Consider the following 18,723-nt stretch of genomic DNA (forward strand, 5'->3'; position numbering starts at 1 on the left):
AAACAACAATGCTAAAAAGAAGAAATGACGTTTCTCAACAAGGATGGCTGAAAATAAAAACAAAAAAATAAAAATAAATTTCAAAATTGAACTGCAAAATGATGTTCAAAAAAAAATCCCAGATAAAATACAAACAAATTATTAAAATACACCAATTCTAAGACCACCGTGTACTGTTAATTATTTATGGAGGGAGGTGACCTGGCGCACAATTAGGACTCCAGTCTGAGTTTTCCAGTCCGACATCCACCTGTGGATTTGATGGTCGCCAGCCACGAACGTTTGGATTACCAAGCTGCTCCTTCACACTTTGAATCAGACAAATCACTGCTGATGTGAGTGAGAGGCGAGCAGCTTTTTAGCTTCCTTCTGGTGACGTCATCTGAGCTCCCACCCTGTATTGAGCACCGCTAGTCGAGTACAGCGAGGACTGCAGTTACCGGAGTGGACTATTAAAGACTCTACGTGGCCACAACTCTTTGCTGTGGCGTCAGCACGCTTGCTCACTGAGCTTTTCAGCCTCTTTGGTTCTCTTCCTTGTCCTTTTCTCAGCTCCAGAGACTTTCTTCCAGTTTGTGATCCTACCTTTTTATTTTGGTTAGTGTTTCTGGGTTTGTGTCTACCAATGTAAACTAAGCTCTTGATTATTCTATTACTATGTTGTAAAGTAAAATAACAAACAAATCAACAGGAGGGTTGGGGGGCTCCTGCTTGGAAGACCCCATTTAATAAACAGTCTCAGAACTCAAAGCAGCAAAAGTAAAGTAGCAACTGATAAAAGGTCGGCCTTTGGGGAAAGTTGAGGATTTGGCGCCCTCTGGTGATTCTCAAAAGGAAAGACAGGCGATCTGATAGGCTCTTGAATGACAGCTGCTGCTGCATGGCTGAATCTTTTGTCTCGGTGACAAAAAGAGGCGGGGCTTGAGAAGCAGGTGACCTTAGGCTTTGTTTGTCTGCTCTGAGGAGGGAAAACGGATACTCGGCAAACAAACGTTCCACCCTCGAATTACACCCACGCTCTCCATTCGTGAGAGGCCACGTTTAAGACTTGCCAAGCCTGCGTGTGCAACAGAGTTCTTCAGCTTTCTCTTTTAGTTTTGCCTTTTGTGTTTCTGTAGATCTGTAATCATTTAACGGTATATTTAAGAATTTGAGGAAGTTTTGTGTTTAATTAATAAAAAACGTATATACTCTCGTTTAAGTTCTCCCGCATATAAGTCAGGACTTGATTTTATCGTATAATTTCTGGTATTTTATCATTTTGGTCGTATAAGTAGAATGCAGAAAATTCACAGCATTGGTCCAAGAGATTACGATATGCTAACAGCCACCTAACCACGGAGCACACGGCCTTTTTTTTCGTATGTCTTGTGCCTACGTGACCACACGGTGATACCCGCACTATTCTGAAGTGACGTCTGCACTATTTTGTGTTTTTGTATCTCACACTCTCATATCCCTTTATCGTAAGAGAATCCCTTATCTACGATGAAGCGTTCGATCAGAAGAAAATAGGAAGCTGGGTTGAAATGAAATGTCGTTGAAGTAACGAAAGAAATTAGTAACTGCGTTGCAGCAACAACATTTGATGTGTCTGAGAAACTGATGTGAGATTGGAGGAGGCAAGAAGATGTAAAAAAACTGAGTGTCGTGAACGGGCATACAAGTCGGGGGTCTGATTTTATGATCGATTTTTCGGGTTTCAAGACCCGACTTATACGAGAGTGTATATGGTATTACATTTTTGTTTTTGTCTAATTGAGTTGATTCAGAACTTCTCTCTAAATGACGTCATTATAATGACTGAATATATTTGATGTATACCGTCTTTGTTTTTATATCATTTCTTATAGTAAATTACTATTATTTATTTTTGGATTTTTTTTTTTTTTCAATTTTGCCCCCCTCCTCCCATTACGAGTTATCCTAACATCTATGAGATTCTCGAAATAAAAGAAACACGAGTTGGTTGACGGGGTGAAGGCCTGGATTGGCATGGCCTCCCGCTTCATTAATCACTTTGATGTTCTCTTTGTCGTCACTCACAGGAGACGTCCAACCAGTGAAGGGCACACCGTTCGACCTGAGGAGCTCCGTGCGGATTGGAGATCGCCTGAGTCAACTGCCAGATCGCGGCTTTGACCACAACTTCTGCTTGTCTTCACCAGAAGAGCGCCGTGAAACCCCCAAGTATTTCTCCCGGTTAGTTGTGTCAAATACGGATAGCTGATTATTTCTGTTTAACGATTGGTCAGCTGTACTGACTCCGGTGGGCGGCAGCACCATTTAAGTAAGAATAGAATCAGCAGACGGGTTTTATTACTGAGAAGACGATACTCTCATAAACAAGTCCAGGACATGAAACCAAAATCGAAAATCAAAGAACGTAGCGAGGAGTTGAAAACCAAAATAATTTCTCATAACTGGGGTTGAAATACAAGATGACAGTCAAGTCAATTAGCAAACATCTTCATATCATTTTCTAACCTGCTTAATCTACACCAGGGTCGTGGTGGGGCTGGAGGGTCTCCCAGCTAAGATAAGGCGCCAAACACACACTGAGGCCCAATTTAGCGTCACCAAGTCACCTAACACAGGGGACATGGGGAGAAGATGCAAACTTCACGCAGGGAGGACATTGTGAGTCAGCAGCGTGACCACTGCGCCACTGTGCCACCCTAACAAAAATTGAAGTGAAACACCCAGTGTTACCATGATGTATCCACAAGCTCGGACGTGCCATCACACTGTCCTTGATACCCTTGTCCTGGTAAGGTCATGTGCCAAACACTGCTGGCTGACCTTGCCTAGTAACTGCTTGGCGAGCAGACCAAACGTTATACACAAAGTGGAGGTGCCCATATGACCAACAAAATGGCGTTGTCACAAAATATATCTACATTATTAAAAACATATTTTATTTAATAAGCCCATTGTGGCCTTTGGCCTGTCTGAATTGACGTGGACATCTCAATTTGGAGATGTGTTCTGTGGTAACTGCTGGCGGTCAGCATCTGATTTAGAAGTGACCTCCTCGTCGTGTGAGCCAAAGGAGGAACTCAATCAGGCCACATGGACACCTATGAGCGGGACACCTCCTGGTGGTGTCAGCTGATCTCTCGCTAGCGTCGACCCTCACCGTTTATGCGCCGCGTCGTCACTACACTCCACCCGGGCCGCAGTGCACATCCTGTCCTCGTCACCAAATGAACTGCCACGGACTCGCACCACGAAGTATCTCCGCTCAAAGACTTGTGCTGTGGAAACTGCTGATGGACAGCCGCGATCCTGCAACAACTGACTCGAGAGCGGGCTGCTCATACCGCGAGCCATGGCAATTCGCTTGCTCCCCAAACCGATCGGTCCTTTTTGAAGCCAAGGGACAACGGCACAGAATCAGCACACAATGCAGATCATGACAACTGACTACCGGTCATCAAGGCCCGCACCTACAGGTACAGTCGTCTCTGAGTCCTCGTCCCTGTGTAATCCTTACAATGGTAGGACTAGCAGTAGCCATTTTGTCACATGTGCGGATTCCAGTGAAATTCTTACTTTTATGTCCGACCAACAGCCACCACGCCGTCATGATGAACAAGAGGGAGTGCTAATCGACAGAAAATCCGCTTACCTGCTCGACTCCTTACTGCTGTTTCTGTGAGACGTTATGGAAAAACTGAGAGAAGCGCCTGGGAACTTCATAACAATCGGCCTCTGATGAGCACCTCGGTCACATTTCACTTCCTGATGTTCAGAAAGTACAGTAGTGGTCTTCAGCCCCGTCCCACCCAATCCCAGTAAACTCCATTTGAGTGGACACAGGTAGACAAGCAGAAAGTTATCTTGTTATTAATGTTGTCTGACAACAGCAAAATAACGTAAAACAAAATGCAATAAACTCCACTCCTGTATCCCGGAAATCAAATTTATGCACACGTAACACAAACACATAGTAGTCATCCATACAGACCAGAGCTAAGCTGATAAAGGTGAAGGTCCAGAACCAGTTAGCAGTGTACAGTGGAGTCTGATCTGACGGGTGCCAGGAGAAGAAAAACGAGGAGGAGGAGGAGAAAAATGGCAAAAAGACTGAAGTGTAGCGACTATTGAAGGACAATTATATTTGTATATTACTAGGGGGCTTCACCCTCTGCTCACTTCGCTCGCCAAGCACTACACGCCATTGTGAAGGGGGGGCTGAACGGACCCCAAAGAGACGCAGCTGCTCCTCCGAAACCCGCTCTTAAACGGCGATACAATGGCAAACAAATAACAGTTGTATTTCTTTTTACCGCCTCTTTGCTCGATCAGCTGCTGGCTTGCTGCTGCTTCTGTGCCGCGTGATCTGCATTTCGTGTGGCGCTTCAAACGTTTTAAAGTCACTGCCTTGTCTCTCTTCTCCCCGAGACATCGAAAAACACTCTGTTCGCTGTTCCGTTATTTCACCAAGAATTAGTTAACGCGATCTTTACCCTCCTTTTTTGGAGACTTTTGAATTTTCCTACTTCCATTATCTCTAACCTGCGTGTATCACGGGACCTGCTTCCAAAGGTTGTAAGTACGACTTGACTTGACCGTCTCGCGGGACATGAAAGCGTCTCTCTGTCTCTCTCTCGTCTCATCGCAGGAAAAGTCTCATCCCAAGTTTTATAATAGAGAGATGTATATTAAATAACCATCAACAACAAATCAAATGAAACTAACAATATATGACACACACAGACATAGACAGACAGACACACACAGACATAGACTTTTCTGTCCCCCCTGGCCATTGAACCTTACTCTTATTCGATGTTAATTAATGTTGATTTATTTTGTTTTATAATTGTGTCTTTCATTTTTCTATTCTTTAATATGTAAAGCACTTTGAGCTACTGTTTGTATGAAAATGTGCTATAGAAATAAATGTTGTTGTTGTAGACAGACAGACACACACACACACACAGATACACACAGACAGACAGACACAAAGACACAGACAGACACACACACACACACAGACAGACAGACAGACACACAGACAGACACACAGACACACACACACACACACACAGACACACACAATCAGACACACAGACAGACACACAGACACACACAATCAGACACACAGACAGACACACACAGACAGACACACAGACACACACAGACACACACAATCAGACACACAGACAGACACACACAGACAGACACAAAGACAGACATAATTCCTATTTTGTCTGTCGACGGGGGGATTTGTGTAGGGAGGCTGAGACGTTTAAAGGAAAGTTGGGTTTAGTGTGGCTGAGTCCAGCTTTTAATGGAGTGTGTACCTCACCGTCATCCGAGTGTGAGAACGCACTTGTTCAAATGTCCTCAGCGTGACCATATAAAGGTCGTCATGTGCTTTTCTAGCTTATATGAGTTTGTATAAACTTAACGTGTGCTGTGCGATTCTCAAACTTAATTCTCTTCATGGCTCTCTGACTTCTTTTATGATGTCGTCAACTGAGGGAACATAAAATACAATACAGTTTATTATTGTAGAGCCCAAAATCACACAAGAAGTGCTGCAGTGGGCTTTAACAGGCCCACCCTCTTGATGGCCCCCCAGCCTTGACTCTCTAAGAAGACAAGAAAAAAACTCCCAAAAAAACCTTGTAGGGAAAAAATGGAAGAAACCTCCAGAAAGGCAGTCAAAGAGAGACCCCCTTACCAGGTAGGGTGGGTGTCAAAAAGAAAAAAGGGGTCAATACAATAGAATATGATACAATACACAGAACCAATCCTCAATACAGTATAAAAATACTAATTTTAGAAGTACGGAGTAGAATTTAACAGCCCAAAAACCAAATATTGGGGCACCAGCCTGGTTGACCCTTTTTATATACATATTAAATAATAAATTATACTATTTTGAATTAATGTAGGGGTGACTCAGTGGTAGCGCTGCTGCCCCACAGTTAGGAGACCCGTCTGGGTTCGTTTCCCAGGTCCTCCCTGCGTGGAGTCTGCATGTTCTCCCCGTGTCTGCGTGGGTTTCCTCCCTCCGTCCAAAGACATGCAGGTTTGGTGGATTGGCGATCCTAAATTGACCTTAGTGTGTGTGCCCTGTGGTAGGCTGGTGCCTGCCCAGGGTTTGTTTCCTGCCTTGTGCCCCGTGTTGGCTGGGATTGGCTCCAGCAGACCCCCGTGACCCTGTAGTTAGGATATAGCAGGTTGGATGGATGGATATTTTTGGACTCAGGGAGGTCTAAAACATCGAGATTCATCAAAATCTCGACATTGGATTTTTGGACGATTCCAATACTTTCCCTATACGAGAAAGTTAAAAGCGAATGTCTCTGTCTGAGCCAGCAAAACGGTGAATGCCAAACCACTACTTCATTGTAAGGGTCTCGGTTTGTTTCCTCAGCTGGAGGGTCTCCTGTCCGACAGACGTGTTCATCAAGCGCTAGGCAGATAACTTCGTGGTCCTCAAGGATTTTATCATCATCCTCCTCCTCCTGGTTGTCCTCCTCCGTCGGTTGCTTTTCTCTTCTCCCAAATCCCTGGTCTTGAAATAATTCCACTTTAGCAGTGCAGGAGTCGCTCCCTTCTTCAACAGTCACTGGCTCGCAAAAATCATCTTTTTTAAAATTCCAGCTACAAACTTGGGGATGGGGGACGAACTGTAAAGCTCTCTCCGGATAGCGGCGATCCATTTAGATTGGGCTTTCACGTCGGAGGGCAGTGTGTGAAAGCCAAGTACCGCGTCGTACTTACTGGCAGCTCGATATGAAGGTACACCACAATGTCCGGCTGGCTGTAGAGCGATCTTTACACTTAAACGTCTTTTTCTCGGACATTCTCGCTCTCGCTACTAAACAAAGATCACAACTGCAGTATGGAGGAGGAAATGACTGAGCTGGCTGAGATTTTACCGGAAGTACGTCAGCACCACCATCTGCTTATGGCCGGCCTACTGAAGACTGTGAATGTAAAAACACGAGTTCACTCGAATGAAGGCAGAATACGTTTGTTTGATTGGCACCAGTAATCGGTTATTAATTAAGAAGATGGCTTCGGGATTTGAGTTCGACAGCCTTGGCCTGCTATACAACGTGCCTCGGTTACAGCGCCGTACCCAACTTACCACACGGGTGATGCCAACTTTTATTTGTTTGTTCACCACGTGCCCAGGAAACAAACTGCAGACCTGCTGGCGCCGCCCGATTGATGCCTCCCAGCACTTTACTTCTGCCGTATAAAAGATGAGGAGCTTCAGAGGTAAAGACAAACTTGTGTTCAATGACGCACAGAATTCATGTGACGTTTTGGTCCATGTGGTGACTCACAAGTCGACGAGTGACATTTCTGTGACCCCCACGGAGTCCAAGTGACTCGCTGGCGGACCTCAGAAGCGTGAGGGGGGCGTCTCTTTGTCTGCAGTTCATGGCGTGCGAGTTTCAGAACGTCGCGTTTCTCAGTCGGTTCGCTTTGGTTTGGCCGTGAACGTCTCACCTGCCTGACTCTGCGTGGTTTCATTTTACTTTCTGATTTTTCTGCAGCGTTTACCACCCTGGCAGCGGGCGAGTCTTGAACGTGGCCACGACGCAGCCTGGAGTCCAGTTCTACACGGCCAACTTTCTGGATGCGTCTATAAAAGGAAAAGGAGGAGCTGCGTACCCCAAACACTCGGCCTTCTGCTTGGAGACGCAAAACTGGCCGGATGCCATTAATAAGGTAAGTGGGACGAGACGCTTGTGACAAACCCGTAAGGCTGAGGCAGAAGGACCAAACAGGCAGACACCCTCGCCGTACCTCGTCCTGGAGAAGACCCTCCACAAGAAACCCCTTACAGTTAAACGATAAAACAACAGGAAAGTTAATGAAGGTGTCATCTATTATAATAAGAAATAACACAAAATACACAAAGAAAACACAAAAATATTAACTCACTGTATTTATATAGCGCCCTTCCCAATCCCCAGACACCCGTGAAACCTTTAGCACAAAATCGTTATCAGCCTTCAGCTTGGAGAATTTTACAGACAGTTGGGTGAAAGCGAGAATAACGAGAGTCCGGTTTAGAGTGTGGCTCCGCCCACCTTCCTAGAACACCCGCCCCCAGGGGGGTGGGGGGGGGGTCACATATCAGGGAGAGAACAAAAGAAACTGAACAAGAAGACGAGAGAAAAGAAAAAGCTGAAATATCTGTCCTTCATTCAGGAGCCCTGAAGCTTAGTCATTCATTTGCATGTTGTAAGGAGAGACAGACGCACAGACACCGAGACCACCGCAGCTACTGGATGTGCCTCTGTCTGCCCCGACGTCTTTCTGTCGTTTGAACATCACCGTATAAGATAACGAGAGCACATCGAGTTGAGATACCGTATGTACTCGCATGTAAGTCGGGTCTTGAAACACGAAATATCGATCATAAAGTCAGACCCCGACTTACACGCCCGCTCAGAAATGCGACCCTTAAATTTTTTTTTTTTTTTTAAGATCTTCTTGCCTCCTCCGATCTCACAGCAGTTTCTCAAACACAGAGTTTTGTTACCAATTTTGTTTGCTACTTCAACGACTTTTAATTTAAAACCAGCTTCGTATGTTCTTCTGATCAAACGCTCCATCGTAGATAAGAGATGTTTTTAAGATAGAGGAGTATGAGAGTGTGAGACACGAAAAACACAAATCAGAGCAGACGTCGCCTCGGAATAGTTCAGGTATCACTGGGTGGTCACGTAAATAGATAGATAGATAGAGTGAAAGGCGCTATATACTGTAATAGATGGATACTTTATTAATCTTTATTTATAAATCCCCATACTCCAGCAGCAGCATACTGATAAAGAACAATATTAAATTACAGAGTGATAACAATGTAGGTATAACAGACAATAACTTTATAATGTCAATGTTTACCCCCCGAGTCGCATAGTGTTGGGTCTCCTCAGTCTGTCTCTGAAGCTGCTCCTCTGTCTGGAGATGATCCTGTTCAGTTGATTCTCCATGATTGACAGCAGTCTGCTCAGCGCCCGTCACTCTGCCATGGATGTCAGACTGTCCAGCTCTGTGCCTACAATACAGCCTGCCTTCCTCACCAGTTTGTCCCTCTTCTTTATGTTGCCTCCCCAGCACACCACCACGCAGAAGAAGGCACTCACCACAACCGTCTGATAGAACATCAGCAGCATCTTATTACAGATGTTGAAGGACGCCAGCCTTCTAATGGAAGTATAGTCGTCTCTGTCCTCTCTTGTACAGATTATCAGTGTTGACAGTCCAGTCCAGTTTATCATCCAGCTGCACTCCCAGGTATTTACTGGTCTGCACCCTCTGCACAGTCACCTCTGACGATCACGGGGTCCATGAGGGGCCTGGGCCTCCTAAAATCCAACACCAGTTACTTGGTCTTGCTGGTGTTCAGGTGTAGGTGGCGCACCATTTAACAAAGTCCTTGATTAGGTTCCTATACTCCTCCTCCTGCCCACTCCTGATACAGCCCACCATAGCAGTGTCGTCAGTGAACTTTTGCACGTGGCAGGACACCAAGTTGTATTGGAAGTCTGATGTATGTTGGCTGAACAGGACCGGAAAAAGTCCAGTCTGCTGTGGCGCTCCTGTGCTGCTGACCACAATGTCAGACCTGCAGTTCCCGAGACGCACATACTGAGGTCTGTCTGTAAGATAGTCCACGATCCATGACACCAGGTGTGAATCTGCTGCCATCTCTGTCAGTTTGTCCCTAAGGAGCAGAGGTTAGATGGTGTTGAAGGCGCTAGAGAAGTCCAGAAACAGAATTCTTACAGCACCACTGCCTCTGTCCAGGTAGGAGAGGGATCGGTGAAGCATATAGATGATGGCATCCTCCGCTCCCACCTTCTCCTGGCATGCCAACTGCAGAGGGTCGAGGGCGTGACGGACCTGTGGCCTCAGGTGGTGAAGCAGCAGCCGCTCCATGGTCTTCATCACGTGTGACGACAGAGCAACAGGCCGGAAGTCATTCAGCTCACTAGGACGTGATACCTTTGGCACTGGGGTGATACAAGATGTTTTCCAAAGCCTCAGGACTCTCCCCTGTGCCAGGCTCAGGTTGAAGATGCTCTGTAGAGGACTCCTCAGCTCCAGCACACAGGCCTTCAGCAGTCGTGGCGATACTCCATCTGGACCCGCTGCTTTGCTGGCACGAAGTCACGTGGGCACAATAGAGAGAGAGAGAGAGGGGTGAGGAGCACACGCTGATACAGGGCATTGCTGCACCCACTTAGAACATAAAGGCCGTGTGCCCAGTGGTTCCTCTCTCAGGCGGGTGTTAGCATATCGTAGTCTCTTGGACAAATAGCGTGAGGTTTCCGCATTCAACTTATATGACCGACCTTATAAAATACTGGACATCATACGGTAAGTCAAGTCCCGACTTCTATGTAGCAGAACTTCAACACAAGTATATAAAATATTTATTAACTAAACACCAAACTTCCTCAAATGGACTCGCCTGCGGCCCATCATTTTGTCCCTTTGGTGTCCCTCTGTCGGTTGATCGTTTTCATTGCCATCCTTTCGTTCCTCACACATCAACACTGATGGCCCGCAGGAGTTTTTTCCCCACTTGTGCTCTCAAGGCGTTCCTTTCATTTTTTTCAGCAGTTTATTTATGACGGACGTTCAGTTGGTCTCTGCAATTTTTTTTTTTTTTTACTCTTAAGAATTTCAAAAACAATGGACCTCACTTTCCTACACTGTCACCTTCATTTGCAATGTCATTTTTCCCCAGCATCGTGCCAGCTTTTTAATGCCCAGTTGCTCCTCCTGCCGTCGTCACCGTTTCCAACGACAATTCAAAAGTGTGGGAACTCTCTGAACGTCCCTCGTGTTCATCGTCCAACACCCCAGAGCAGGGGTGGACAACGTTGGTCCTGGAGGGCCGCAGGTCTTCATTCCAACCCAATTACTTAACTAGAAACCAATCCTCGCCCGTCTCAGACCTTATTTAATGTTTGACTTGTTAGTCCCTAATGTTTTTACTTTCCAAGATTTGAAGTCTAAAACATTTCCTTTTCATAATAATTAATAATAATAATAATGGTTTGCATTTCTATAGCGCCTTTCTCACTACTCAAAGCGCTCAGCAATTGCAGGTTAAGGGCCCAACAGAGCAGAGTCCCTACTGGCATTTACGGGATTTGAACCTGCAACCTTCCGAGTGCCAGTGCAGATCCCGAGCCCCAGAGCCACCAGTATATTTCAGTCTGTCACATTTTTCTATTGAGTGTCTTATTAAATGTGCCCTGTGGTGGGCTGGCACTTCCCGGGTCCTCCCTGCGTGGAGTTTGCATGTTCTCCCCGTGTCTGCGTGGGTTTCCTCCCACAGTCCAAAGACATGCAGGTGAGGTGGACTGGCGATCCTAAATTGTCCCAAGTGTGTGCTTGGTGTGTGTGCCCTGTGGTGGGTTGGCACCCTGTTTCCTGCCTCGTGCCCTGTGTTGGCTGGCATTGGCTTCAGCAGACCCCCGTGACCCTGTAGTTAGGATATAGCGGGTTGGATGATGGCTGGATGTTTGCGTGATGAACCCACAGAGATGTGAATGGAAACAAGCGAGATGGAGAAGTGCTGGCTGCTTCGTCCTTTACGTCATTAAAACAGCGAATGAAGTTCTTTAAGATTGAAATAAGCAGTTAAGGGCAGGGAAACTTAACAAGCGCGACCACTAAAATGATCCATCAAAATGTCACTTGAGCACTGAGGGCTTCATCAGCAGTAATTGGCTTCTCATTAAAAAACTGAATTGGAACAAAAGCCTGCAGCCATTGCGGCACTCCAGGACCGACGTTGCCCACCCCTGCCCAAGGCTAACAAGAGCCCATCTGATCTTTGCAGGTTGAAGTCTCCGCCCTTACCGTCAGCTCCGCCTATGTGAGGCGTCGGATTGGTTTCGAGATGTGCCACCCAGTGGGCGGTCTCATTGTCCCGCCCACCCATAAGCACAATTCCCTCTCAGGTCGTCTCCGTGTGCTTCAGTGAGCGTAAAGGGCTGGCGTTTCGAGGTCTGCTGGTTTTACTTGCCTATCACGACGCGTCGTTTGTCGATCAACATGCGCACGTAAAGCTTTGCACAGGACTGCGCACACGTGACAACTTTTCACGAATGCCTGATGTCGTCTTTGTTTCTGTCATTTCTCTCCCATCAGCCCCACTTCCCGGATGTTCTGCTGCGGCCAGGAGACGACTACGGCCACACGACGCGGTTCCAGTTTTCTACTGCTTGACGTGAGCCGGTGAGTCCATTCCAGTTTGGGCCGCCCATTCTGCAGGAACACAAATCTCCAACCTGGGAAGAAAAGAAAACACACCTCACGTGCCTCCGCGGGGACCGGCGCGCTGTGACTTCTCATGGACACTTCTGGCAAACGTGAATAAAAATTCTGAAGTTCTGTTGTCTGTCGAGTCAGTAAAACTGAAACGCATTCTGACGTTTAACAGGGGAGCTCAGGTGTCCTCGAGTCCAGCACACCGTCGGGGAAGTACGAGTCGGTCGTTATGGTCTTATCGCAGAAATGGTGGGACGTTGACGTGTCCCCCAAAACTCTGATAAATTGTTAACCTCATTTAAATAATGAATACTGTTAATAATTACACGTGTGGGAGGCAGGGTGGCAGAGCGGTGGCGCTGCTCTCTTGTAGTACAGAGTCACGTCCCTGGTGGTCCCTGCCTGGAGTTTGCGTGTTTTCCTGGTGGGTTTCCACCATGTGCTCCGGTTTCCTTCCAAAGACGTGAAGGTTTGAGGATTTGGTGACACTAAAATGACGCCAGTGCATGTCACTGTGTGCTTGTATTCACCTTGTGATGAGCTGATGCCCACCTCCAGGGATTGTCTCTGCCTTGTGCCCAATGCTTGCTGGAATGGACACATCCCTGGGTTGAAGGGTGTAATCATTAAACATCCTTTTCAGAGACATTGCGGTAAGGTGTCCTCGGAATTTAACGGCGGTCCCAGGAAATTCACAACACAGCGAAGCCGAACCTGTTCTCACCGTGATGATCACAGACATATATAGATAGACGCCACATTCGCTGTGTTACCCAGTCGACACGATACGTCAGTGCGTCCGCCATATTGCAAGTGGCAAAAGTGCCATTTAAACTAATAGAGGCAGACGTGGAAACGGGGTGTTCTGATGAAAAAACAATAACGTTTAAAACAGTATCGTTTATGTACAACAGATTCTGGCGGAATTTAAATGCAATTATTTATATCCATTTATACACTAATAATGGCAATTATTAAATAATAATAATTACTATTATTATTAAATAATTCCTCCCATACAAGTAACATTTCTTGGACTCCCTTCTTCCATCTCCGAATCATTTCTAGACTTCTTCTTGTTCGTACCCAACGCAGTACTAAAGTATCGTTTAATGCCCGAGTCACCTCACGTATAGATTTCTGTAATGCTATTCTATCTGACATCCCATAAAAACGTATCCATCGCTTACAACTTCTTCACAATTCTGCTGCCAGGATGATAACCTGCTGTTGTAAGTCCACTGAACACGTCACACTGATTCTCTCTCAACGTCACTACAGAATACGACACACAATCCCGCTCTGAACATTTCAAGCTCTCCACACCTCACTGATCTCCTCCAGACTTCACTCCTCTCCTCACTCAGATCCTCCTCTGCAGCTCGACTTTCTGTACCACACGTCAGACTCAGTGCTATGTGAGCTCGAGTGTCTCTCCTGGTGCTCCTCAACTTCCCTCTCGTATCCGTCAGCTCGACTCAATAACACATTTTAAAACTGCCCTCTTTTCAAACTGGCATACCAATTGTGAATTTTGCCCTATTACTGCCAGTTCTTTGTTTGTTGCTAATTATTGCTTTTTGATTTATCCTTCTCTTGTTTTAATGTTACTAATGTTGTTTCATTTTATTGTAAGGTGACCTTGAGTGCTAAGATTATAAAACAGGATTTTCTAATGGCCAAATATAACCAAACAATTGTTCAGCCTTACCTATGAAATGTAATCCTCCGAGATCTGCTTTGGAGCGTCCAGCGGTTTGTAATCCCAAGCAGCACATTATCAATTACTTCACTCCACAGCAGTGCCACTCACAATATGGCGGCGACGTTGACGTACGATACTGCTGGTCGTACGCCGTCTAGTAATTCTGTCTATAATGATGATCTCTCACACTGCCACCTGGTGGATTCTTCCAGATTTCCATAAAGTATGTGCGTGAGTATAAACAGCACAACGTTGGCATAGCAGGAGCGTCCGCTGCAGCACATGCCGTGTCACGTCGTGTGAAGTATAAACCCGGCCTGAATGCTGTGCTATCTTCACTCCTGTACTTTCGACGTTGGCCTCCGTATTCACCTTTCCTCCATACTACGCCGATGTGTTTATCACCTAAAAAGGAGATTTCTGACAACGCTCTCCACCAACAGACACTTCAGAAAACGCGGGCTCAGTGCTGCAGCATTGATGGGTGAAAACAGCAAGTTGTGAGAGGGCAGACTCTGATTGGTTCGTGCTCCATTGCCTGACGCTTCCTTGATTGGGTCCTGCTCATTACATCATCTCGTTCCCTGATTGGTCACACTTTCAGATCCCAACATGGCGGGCATAGAGGAGTTGCTCCCCATGGTGGTTTGTTGTGCCGCTTACCCATATGCAGTGCAGCTACATTGTGTTTTGTAAAGTTTGAACGGCGTATGCGCTGAAGGCAAACAACTGACTGGCTGCTGGAGTTGACGCAGGACTTGACTGTTTTGGCTGGCGCTGTAACTGACCATTCAAGGATGCCCAGTGTAGGCCAAATTCTACGTCACTTGCGGCCATTTTAGTGTTTGAGATAATTTCACAGACAACACCAGTATGGATGAAGTGTGGTTTTGTTACACAAGAAATAAACACGTAGTGTGGATGGAGCGGATGTCAGGGCACCAGTTCAGTCCCAGCCCACCTCACATATCCGTTGGCACGTTTACCCATTCATTACGTTGCGCAGGCAGGACGTTCTTTTAAGTTGTTTGCACGTAGTCCAAGTATGTGACACTTTTTAAAAGTGATCCTCTCAAACCCAGGGCCTCCTCGAGGCTTGGCACAGCTCAGTCTCCCTTTAGCCAATGTCACATTTTGTGACCACCAATCGTGGGGTAGGTCACATCTGCTGTCCCCATCAGCAGACCAGGCCAGTTTACGTGACAATTCTCCAGCACAGTCCTGCTCACCACTGTTTGTACAGCACGTCACTGGCCGTCACAAAGGGTCGACAGCTACAGCGAGTTCAGCTGCAGTCTCTGCCACCTTTTTTCCATTCCATCGTGGTACATAAAACACGAGGTAACAAAAAATAATCCGACTACTTCGATGCACTTTACTTTTACCGTGTTACCCTTCTGCTCGAGATTGAGCCGCGGAGATTAGCACTGGACGTTCAGCTCGTCAGCCTCAATTTAGTCATTTCTGAAATATTGAGACCAACCAGGAGAAGAAATAACGTAATCACACAAACATCTGTCTCTGGAAACGTATTTTGTGAAAGTGAGTACAAAGCGAAGACGTTCACAGACAAGTGCGGACTACGCAGTCCTTAAGTGTAACCCGTTAACCTGATGTCCCCAACTGGATTAAAGGTTTACACGGCCTTTCAGAAACCTCGACTAACCAGCTTGCATGGAAACACACGGATACTTTTAAAGTAATGAGTACCAGGGCGTGACACTTGTGCTACTGAAGTGACCGTAGCGCTGTACTGGTCAGGTGCTGCTAGGATCACACCGTCAATATGACGGTGACTTATTTATTTTTGTAGAGGAGATCCCAGGGACGCCCCCAGCCTTGGGACGACCCGCACGTACTCAGAAACAGAGGCAAAACAAAGCACACTGGGAACGAATGACAATTAAGAATATAATAAAATTAAATGACAGAAGTGAAAACAATACCACCACTCTGTACCCATCAGTGATAATACATTAAACATATAAACACAAACAACTCCACACAGCAAAGTCCATGGAATAACACAGCGGATGTAATGATAGATGACGCGACTAAGGCCAGGAATCTTTATATTGAAAGAAAGAAAAAAACAAACAGTCCTACCGGCAGCCACTGGAAGGGTGAAGGTGGACGGATGGATGGTTCAGGAGCGCTCTCCTTTTCTTGCGGGGAAGCCAATGAATCCATAGTCAATCCTCAGGACACAGGCAGACAGAAGACAATCCAGGACACAAAACTAACTACGGTTTAAACAGAAGGCAGTCGCACAGGTAAACGGAACCAAAATACAACAACAAAACACACCTTTGGCCACCTTTGACGAGACGCAGTTCTCACTAATTGTAGCACTGCTACAGAGCTCGTCATATTCTGTCCCAGCAGCAGTCAGATTGGTACACCAGTCCTTTGTTGGGCTCCACCAACAGTCAAATACAAGATAAGAAGGATGAACCGTGGGCAGTCGGAAACACAATAACGCGGAGGTTTGCGATGAACATTTTGAAACACAGTGAGCAAGCGGCACAGCAGCCAGTGTTCAGTTGCGGTGGCCCAGGCTGAGAGGTGTGACAAGGGGCGATGATGAATGTTCATTTACCTCACAGCACACAAAGGACTAAACGCATTTCATAAACCCAAAAATGATCCCAGGCCCCATGCTTGGTTTTGGATTCGCGGTGGCCGATGACGTTTTCATTTTGTTTTGCATGGTTTAATGACGTTGGAGTGTTTTGCCAAAGAACGACACCACAAGTGGATTTGTGCATGTAAACTGAGCATTACAAGAAATCCGATTTCTACCTTCACCGGATTACTGGCCTGGTCTCAAGTCTGTATGTCAACCCACCACCGTTCTGGGGTAGGAGGCAGAAACAGTGACTGGATGTAAACACTCGGCAGCCCTCCTAGACACAGTAATCATGTGAACTGGAATATAAACACAACAATCACCTACTCTACATGCACCCGTCGGTGCTCACTTCTCATCAAGAAACTTCTACAGCAGACCCTCGAGGCCTTAACTGACTGGGTCAGACCTCAAATTGTCCCCTTCAGTGGATGAGCAGACATCCCTCTAAGTCAGGGGTGGGCAATGTTGGTCCTGGACAGCCACAGCGGCTGCAGGTTTTTGTTAAAACCCAGTTTCTTTATGACAAACCAATTATTGTTTAAGTGACATTTTGATGCTTCATTTTAGTGGTCTCACTTGTTAAGGTTCCCCACCCTTAATTGCTCATTTCAATCTTAAAGAGCTTCATTCACTGTTTAATGGCTCCTTCTTAGCAATAAGATGTAAATGATGAAGTAGCCAGCAGTTCTCCATCTAACTTGTTTCCATTTACATCTCTATGGGTTCATCACACACGGTTTGATTTAATAAAACACTTAACAGGAAAATGTGACAGACTGAAAATAAAACGTTTTAAGCTTTAAATCATTTGGATGACATCCTCATCCATCCATCCTCTTCCGCTTATCCGAGGTCGGGTCGCGGGGGCAGCAGCTTAAGCAGAGAGGCCAAGACTTCCCTCTCCCCGGCCACTTCTCCCAGCTCTTCCGGGAGAATCCCAAGGCGTTCCCAGGCCAGCCGGGAGACATAGTCCCTCCAGCGTGTCCTGGGTCTTCCCCGGGGCCTCCTCCCGGTTAGACGTGGCCGGAACACCTCACCAGGGAGGCGTCCAGGAGGCATCCTGATCAGATGCCCGAGCCACCTCATCTGACTCCTCTCGATGCGGAGCAGCAGCGGCTCTACTCTGAGCTTCTCACCCTATCTTTAAGGGAAAGCCCAGACACCCTGCGGAGGAAACTCATTTCAGCCGCTTGTATTCGCGATCTCGTTCTTTCGGTCACTACCCATAGCTCATGACCATAGGTGAGGGTAGAAGCGTAGATCGACTGGTAAATTGAGAGCTTTGCCTTACGGCTCAGCTCCTTTTCACCACAACAGACCGATGCAGAGCCCGCATCACTGAGGATGCCGCACCGATCCGCCTGTCGATCTCACGCTCCATTCTTCCCTCACTCGTGAACAAGACCCCGAGATACTTGAACTCCTCCACTTGGGGCAGGATCTCTCCCCCAACCCTGAGAGGGCACTCCACCCTTTTCGCTGAGGACCATGTCTCGGATTTGGAGGTGCTGATTCTCATCCCAGCCGCTTCACACTCAGCTGCGAACCGATCCAGAGAGAGCTGAAGATCACGGCCTGATGAAGCAAACAGGACAACATCATCTGCAAAAGCAGTGACCCAATCCTGAGTCCACCAAACCGACCCCTTCAACACCCTGGCTGCGCTTAGAAATTCTGTCCATAAAAGTTATGAACAGAATCGGTGACAAAGGGCAGCCCTGGCGGAGTCCAACTCTCACTGGAAACGGGCTCGACTTACTGCCGCAATGCGGACCAAGCTCTGACACCGTTGTACAGAGACCGAACAGCTCTTATCAGGGGTCCGTACCCCATACTCCCGAGCACCCCCACAGGATTCCCGAGGGACACGGTGAATGCCTTTTCCAAGTCCACAAAACACATGTAGACCGGTCGGGCAAACTCCCATGCACCCTCCAGGACTCTGCTAAGGGTGAAGAGCTGGTCCACTGTTCCGCACCAGGACTAAAACCACACTGTTCCTCCTGAATCCGAGGTTCGACTATCCGACGGACCCTCCTCTCCAGAACCCCGAATAGACTTTTCCAGGGAGGCTGAGGAGTGTGATCCCTCTATAGTTGGAACACACCCT

The 18,723-nt window shown here is 46.8% G+C and overlaps 1 protein-coding gene across 1 annotated transcript in view; it reads left to right on the forward strand.

Moving 5' to 3' along the window:
• galm (galactose mutarotase) overlaps nucleotides 1-12,399 on the forward strand; it is a 34,488-nt gene extending 22,089 nt beyond the window's left edge. Inside the window, exons 4-6 of the mRNA XM_039738991.1 lie at nucleotides 2,049-2,202; nucleotides 7,530-7,704; nucleotides 12,157-12,399. Coding sequence (XP_039594925.1) covers nucleotides 2,049-2,202; nucleotides 7,530-7,704; nucleotides 12,157-12,234 — 407 coding nt within the window. The 3' untranslated portion in view covers nucleotides 12,235-12,399. The remainder of the gene's footprint in view (nucleotides 1-2,048; nucleotides 2,203-7,529; nucleotides 7,705-12,156) is intronic.
• Nucleotides 12,400-18,723: the final 6,324 nt, after the last annotated feature.

The sequence above is a fragment of the Polypterus senegalus genome, chromosome 16 (assembly GCF_016835505.1).
Source record: "Polypterus senegalus isolate Bchr_013 chromosome 16, ASM1683550v1, whole genome shotgun sequence".
Lineage (NCBI taxonomy): Eukaryota > Metazoa > Chordata > Cladistia > Polypteriformes > Polypteridae > Polypterus > Polypterus senegalus.